The 7,485-nt window shown below is 52.3% G+C and overlaps 1 protein-coding gene across 1 annotated transcript in view; it reads left to right on the forward strand.

Annotated features, from left to right (window-relative positions):
* The first annotated feature begins 374 nt into the window (after nt 1-374).
* The window catches only part of LOC135529953 (C-terminal-binding protein 2-like), a 114,721-nt gene continuing 107,610 nt past the window's right edge, over nt 375-7,485 (forward strand). Inside the window, exon 1 of the mRNA XM_064958354.1 lies at nt 375-1,223. Coding sequence (XP_064814426.1) covers nt 1,166-1,223 — 58 coding nt within the window. The 5' untranslated portion in view covers nt 375-1,165. The remainder of the gene's footprint in view (nt 1,224-7,485) is intronic.

Raw genomic sequence — 7,485 nt, forward strand, 5'->3', positions numbered from 1 at the left:
ACCCAGTGTGTGTGTGTGTGTGTTGCAGGTGTTTCCCGACAGTGTGTTTAACCCAGTGTGTGTGTGTGTGTGTGTTGTAGGTGTTTCCAGACAGTGTGTTTAACCCAGTGTGTGTGTGTTGTGTTGCAGGTGTGTGTCGAGGCGATACAGGGAGGACTGTTAACCATGTGCTACAGTGGCTAGGGTTTCCCCATCATTCCCTCTGTCTTTCTGTCTGTGGTGCCTCCCATCACTGGCAGAGGAAGGAGAGGGCCTCCCATCACTGGCAGAGGAAGGAGAGGGCCTCCCATCATTGGCTGAGGAAGGAGAGGGCCTCCCATCATTGGCTGAGGAAGGAGAGGGCCTCCCATCATTGGCTGAGGAAGGAGAGGGCCTCCCATCATTGGCTGAGGAAGGAGAGGGCCTCCCATCACTGGCAGAGGAGGAGAGGGCCTCCCATCACTGGCAGAGGAGGAGAGGGCCTCCCATCATTGGCTGAGGAGGAGAGGGCCTCCCATCACTGGCAGAGGAGGAGAGGGCCTCCCATCACTGGCAGAGGAGGAGAGGGCCTCCCATCACTGGCTGAGGAGAAGAGGGCCTCCCATCACTGGCAGAGGAGGAGAGGGCCACCCATCACTGGCTGAGGAGGAGAGGGCCTCCCATCACTGGTAGAGGAGGAGAGGGCCTCCCATCACTGGCTGAGGAGGAGAGGGCCTCCCATCATTGGCTGAGGAGGAGAGGGCCTCCCATCACTGGCTGAGGAGGAGAGGGCCTCCCATCACTGGCTGAGGAGGAGAGGGCCACCCATCACTGGCTGAGGAGGAGAGGGCCTCCCATCATTGGTAGAGGAGGAGAGGGCCACCCATCACTGGTAGAGGAGGAGAGGGCCACCCATCACTGGTAGAGGAGGAGAGGGCCACCCATCATTGGCTGAGGAGGAGAGGGCCACCCATCACTGGCTGAGGAGGAGAGGGCCACCCATCACTGGTAGAGGAGGAGAGGGCCACCCATCATTGGCTGAGGAGGAGAGGGCCACCCATCACTGGCTGAGGAGGAGAGGGCCACCCATCACTGGCTGAGGAGGAGAGGGCCTCCCATCACTGGTAGAGGAGGAGAGGGCCTCCCATCACTGGTAGAGGAGGAGAGGAGTCACTGTGTCAACAGACAGACAGCCAGACGCACAGACATGGCTCTGACAGACAAACACAAAGTGAAGAGACAGAGACTAGACAGGATCTGTGAAGGTAAGGAAGGATCTCTTTCTCCATCACTCTCCTTCCGCAATCTCTCTCTTTCTCTCTCTCTCTCGGTCTCTCTCTCTCTCTCTCGGTCTCTCTTCGTTTACAAGGGGGCAGTTTGGGAGAGAGAAAAACGAATCTCGCCTGAATCGAACTCTGGAATAACGAACATTCTGGGCTAATAATTACATAACCAACATTCTCTAGTGAAACTAGTCACATGCTGATAGGGCTTTAGCCTAATTGTCTAAGAAACTTGAGGAGAGATTAACCCCTATCTTAATTAGGTTTATAATCAATAGCCTAACTGTTAAATGTGGCCTGGTTTTTATAAATTATCCATATCAATCTCCAGAAATAAGACAGATCCTGCTTCGGTTGAGTGTCTGTCTGTCTGTCTGTCTGTCTGTCTGTCTGGTTCCGTGAGCACCAAGCCTCACGCAATGGCAAAAACACGTTGTATAAAGCAATTTGGTTGTTTTTAATCTTTGCTATGCTGTGAGAAAGACTTTAACATTTGGTTTCCCATTAGAAGATACCGGTATAACTTATCATTTATTTAGCGTTGTTTACACTGTTCCAAACAGGCAGAATAATCCTATTGTAATCTAACAGCACCTGTTTGTCAGACACCATACGAACACAGCTCAGGCTCCTATAGGCTCCTTTATCTGCATCTCCTTCTTATTGTCATTATTACAAATATTACAGGAAGTCATGTCATTATCATTAGTAGACTGAGTGTAACAGCCTTGTATAACCATCGAAAGAGAGAGAGAGAGAGAGAGAGTGTGTGTGTGTGAGTGTGTGTGTGTGTGTGTGTGTGTGTGTGTGTGTGTGTGTGTGTGTGTGTGTGTGTGTGTGTGTGTGTGTGTGTGTGTGTGTGTGTGTGTGTGTGTGTGTGTGTGTGTGTGTGTGTGTGTGTGTGTGTGTGAGTGTGTGAGTGTGTGTGTGAGTGTGTGAGTGTGTGTGTGAGTGAGTGAGTGTGTGAGTGAGTGAGTGTGTGAGTGAGTGAGTGAGTGAGTGAGTGAGTGAGCGAGCGTGCGTGCGTGCCTGCCTGCCTGCCTGCCTGCCTGCGTGCGTGCGTATCAGAGACAGACAATTAAGAGAGAAGATCTGTCACCCGCTGACAACATACTGGTTTAATAGAACAGTGTTGACCTGGTTTAATAGAACAGTGTTGACCTGGTTTAATAGAACAGTGTTGACCTGGTTTAATAGAACAGTGTTGACCTGGTTTAATAGAACAGTGTTGACCTGGTTTAATAGAACAGTGTTGACCTGGTTTAATAGAACAGTGTTGACCTGGTTTAATAGAACAGTGTTGACCTGGTTTAATAGAACAGTGTTGGCCTGGTTTAATAGAACAGTGTTGTTGTTATGAACTTGAGTGAAGACCCAAAAGCGGTTTTAACAGAAAACAGAGTTCTTTAATGAAAATACAGGAATGGCATAAATCCTCTTCCAACGTTGTCAGCAGAACAAAAAGAACGTTAGTATAGTGCAGGATACACCTGCCAGGCAGACTCCGACAGGACAGGACAAGGTGGAAGCAAACGAGACGACAGCTTGCTTCTGGCATCAAAAAACACAAACAAGAATCAGACACCGAAAGTAGCAGGAACAGAGAAAGAAATAGAGACCTAATCAGAGGGGAAGAGAGAACAGGTGTGAAAGAGTGAATGAGCTAGTTAGAGGAGATGTAGAACAGCTGAAGAATGAGAGACAGAGAAGGTAACCTAAAAAGACCAGCAGAGAGAGAGAGTGAAGAGAAAGGACAGGAACAGACATAACAAGACATGACAGTACCCCCCACTCACCGAGCGCCTCCTGGCGCACTCGAGGAGGAAACCTGGCGGCAACGGAGGAAATCATCGATCAGCGAACGGTCCAGCACGTCCCGAGAGGGAACCCAACTCCTCTCCTCAGGACCGTACCCCTCCCAATCCACTAGGTACTGATGACCACGGCCCCGAGGGCGCATGTCCAAAATCTTACGAACCCTGTAGATGGGTGCGCCCTCGACAAGGATGGGGGGGGAGGGACGAGCGGGGGCGTGAAGAACGGGCTTAACACAGGAGACATGGAAGACCGGGTGAACGCGACGAAGATAGCGCGGGAGAAGAAGTCGCACTGCGACAGGATTAATGACCTGAGAAATACGGAACGGACCAATGAACCGCGGGGCCAACTTGCGAGAAGCTGTCTTAAGGGGAAGGTTCTGAGTGGAGAGCCATACTCTCTGACCGCAACAATATCTAGGACTCTTGGTCCTACGCCTATTAGCGGCCCTCACAGTCTGCGCCCTATTACGACAAAGTGCCGACCTGACCCCCTTCCAGGTGCGCTCGCAACGCTGGACAAAAGCCTGAGCGGAGGGGACGCAGGACTCGGCGAGCTGAGATGAGAACAGCGGAGGCTGGTACCCGAGGCTACTCTGAAAAGGGGATAGACCGGTAGCAGACGAGGGAAGCGAGTTGTGGGCGTACTCTGCCCAGGGAGCTGTTCTGACCAAGACGCAGGGTTACGAAAAGAAAGACTGCGTAAAATGCGACCAACAGTCTGATTGGCCCGTTCGGCTTGACCGTTAGACTGGGGATGAAAGCCGGACGAGAGACTGACGGAAGCCCCAATCAAACGGCAAAACTCCCTCCAAAATTGAGACGTGAACTGCGGGCCTCTGTCGGAAACGACGTCAGACGGAAGGCCATGAATTCGGAAAACATTCTCGATAATGATCTGAGCCGTCTCCTTAGCAGAAGGGAGCTTATCGAGAGGAATGAAATGAGCCGCCTTAGAGAATCTATCGACAACCGTAAGAATAACTGTCTTCCCCGCTGATGAAGGCAGTCCGGTGATAAAATCTAAAGCGATGTGAGACCACGGTCGAGAGGGAATGGGAAGCGGTCTGAGACGGCCGGCAGGAGGAGAGTTCCCAGATTTAGTCTGCGCGCAGACCGAACAAGCGGCGACAAATCGACGCGCGTCACGTTCCCGAGTGGGCCACCAGAAACGCTGGCGAATGGAAGCGAGCGTACCCCGAACGCCGGGGTGGCCGGCTAACTTGGCAGAGTGGGCCCACTGAAGAACGGCCGGACGAGTAGGAACGGGAACGAACAGAAGGTTCCTAGGACAAGCTCGCGGCGACGGAGTGTGAGCGAGTGCTTGCTTTACCTGCCTCTCAATTCCCCAGACAGTCAACCCGACAACACGCCCCTCAGGGAGAATCCCATCGGGGTCGGTGGAGACCTCAGAAGAACTGAAGAGACGAGATAAAGCATCAGGTTTGGTGTTTTTTGAGCCCGGACGATAAGAAATAACAAACTCGAAACGAGCGAAAAACAGAGCCCAACGAGCCTGACGCGCATTAAGTCGTTTGGCTGAACGGATGTACTCAAGGTTCCTATGGTCAGTCCAAACGACAAAAGGAACGGTCGCCCCTCCAACCACTGTCGCCATTCGCCTAGGGCTAAGCGGATGGCGAGCAGTTCGCGATTACCAACATCATAGTTACGTTCTGACGGCGATAAGCGATGAGAGAAAAACGCGCAAGGATGGACCTTGCCGTCAGAGAGAGAGCGCTGAGAAAGAATGGCTCCCACGCCCACCTCTGACGCGTCAACCTCAACAACAAACTGTCTAGAGATGTCAGGTGTAACAAGAATAGGTGCGGATGTAAAACGATTCTTAAGAAGATCAAAAGCTCCCTGGGCGGAAACGGACCACTTAAAGCACGTCTTAACAGAAGTAAGGGCTGTGAGAGGAGCTGCCACCTGACCGAAATTACGGATGAAACGACGGTAGAAATTAGCGAAGCCCAGAAAGCGCTGCAGCTCGACGCGTGACTTAGGAACGGGCCAATCAATGACAGCCTGGACCTTAGCGGGATCCATCTTAATGCCCTCAGCGGAAATAACGGAACCGAGAAAAGGGACAGAGGCGGCATGAAAAGTGCACTTCTCAGCCTTCACATAAAGACAGTTCTCCAAAAGGCGCTGGAGGACGCGTCGCACGTGCTGAACATGAATCGAGAGAGACGGTGAAAAAATCAGGATATCGTCCATGTAAACGAAAACAAAAATGTTCAGCATGTCTCTCAGGACGTCGTTAACTAGTGCCTGAAAGACAGCTGGAGCGTTAACGAGGCCGAAAGGAAGAACCCGGTATTCAAAGTGCCCTAACGGAGTGTTAAACGCCGTCTTCCACTCGTCCCCCTCCCTGATGCGCACGAGATGGTAGGCATTACGAAGGTCCAACTTGGTGAAAAACCTGGCTCCCTGCAGGATCTCGAAGGCTGAAGACATAAGAGGAAGCGGATAACGATTCTTAACTGTTATGTCATTCAGCCCTCGATAATCCACGCATGGGCGCAGGGACCCGTCCTTCTTCTGAACAAAAAAACCCCGCTCCGGCGGGGGAGGAGGAGGAGACTATGGTACCGGCGTCGAGCGAAACCGACAAATAATCCTCGAGAGCCTTACGTTCGGGAGCCGACAGAGAGTATAATCTACCCCGGGGGAGTAGTTCCCGGAAGGAGATCAATACTACAGTCATACGACCGGTGTGGAGGGAGAGAAGTGGCCTTGGAACGACTGAACACCGTGCGCAGATCGTGATACTCCTCCGGCACCCCTGTCAAATCGCCAGGCTCCTCCTGTGAAGAAGAGACAGAGGAAACAGGAGGGATAGCAGACATTAAACAGGTTACATGACAAGAAACATTCCAGGATAGGATAGTATTACTAGACCAATTAATAGAAGGGTTATGGCGCACTAGCCAGGGATGACCCAAAACAACAGGTGTAAAAGGTGAACGAAAAATTAAAAAAGAAATGGTTTCGCTATGATTACCAGAGACAGTGAGGGTTAAAGGCAGCGTCTCACGCTGAATCTTGGGGAGAGAACTACCATCTAAAGCGAACAAGGCCCTGGGCTCCCCTAACTGTCTGAGAGGAATGTCATGTTCCCGAGCCCAGGTCTCGTCCATAAAACAGCCCTCCGCCCCAGAGTCTATCAAGGCACTGCAGGAAGCAGATGAACCGGGCCAGCGGAGATGGACCGGAAAGGTAGTGCGTGATCCAGAAGGAGAGGCCTGAGTAGTTGCGCTCACCAGTAGCCCTCCTCTTACTGATGAGCTCTGGCTTTTACTGGACATGAGGTGACAAAATGACCAGCGGAGCCGCAGTAGAGACAGAGGCGATTGGTGATTCTCCGTTCCTTCTCCTTGGCCGAGATGCGAATACCCCCCAGCTGCATAGGCTCAGCATCCGAGCCGGCGGAGGAGGGTGGCAGTGATGCGGCAGGTGGCAGTGATGTGGAGAGGGGAGCAACGGAGAACGTGAGCTCCTTTCCACGAGCTCGTCGACGAAGATCAAACCGTCGCTCTATGCGAATAGCGAGAGCTATTAAGGAGTCCAGACTGGAAGGAACCTCCCGGGAGAGGATCTCATCCTTAACCTCGACGAGGAGACCCTCCAGAAAACGAGCGAGCAAAGCCGGCTCGTTCCAGTCACTAGAGGCAGCGAGAGTGCGAAACTCAATAGAATAATCCGTTATGGATCGATTCCCCTGACATAGGGAAGACAGGGCCCTGGAAGCCTCCTCGCCAAAAACAGAACGGTCAAAAACCCGTATCATCTCCTCCTTAAAGTCCTGATACTGGTTAATACACTCAGCCCTCGCCTCCCAGACTGCCGTGCCCCACTCACGCGCCCGTCCGGTAAGGAGAGAAATGACGTAGGCGATGCGGGCTGCGCTCCTGGAGTAAGTGTTGGGCTGGAGAGAGAACACCACATCACACTGAGTGAGGAATGAGCGGCACTCAGTGGGCTCCCCAGAGTAACACGGCGGGTTGTTGATCCTGGGCTCCGGAGACTCGGAAACCCTGGAAGTGGGCGGTGGATCGAGGTGGAGTTGGTGAACCTGTCTTGTGAGGTCGGAGACTTGGACGGCCAGGGTCTCAACGGCATGTTGAGCAGCAGACAATTCCTCCTCGTGTCTGCCTAGCATCGCTCCCTGGATCTCGACGGCGGAGTGAAAAGGGTCCGGAGCCGCTGGGTCCATTCTTGGTCTGATTCTTCTGTTATGAACTTGAGTGAAGACCCAAAAGCGGTTTTAACAGAAAACAGAGTTCTTTAATGAAAATACAGGAATGGCATAAATCCTCTTCCAACGTTGTCAGCAGAACAAAAAGAACGTTAGTATAGTGCAGGATACACCTGCCAGGCAGACTCCGACAGGACAGGACAAGGTGGAAGCAAACGAGACG

This window comes from Oncorhynchus masou, unplaced genomic scaffold (assembly GCF_036934945.1).
Source record: "Oncorhynchus masou masou isolate Uvic2021 unplaced genomic scaffold, UVic_Omas_1.1 unplaced_scaffold_1217, whole genome shotgun sequence".
NCBI lineage: Eukaryota > Metazoa > Chordata > Actinopteri > Salmoniformes > Salmonidae > Oncorhynchus > Oncorhynchus masou.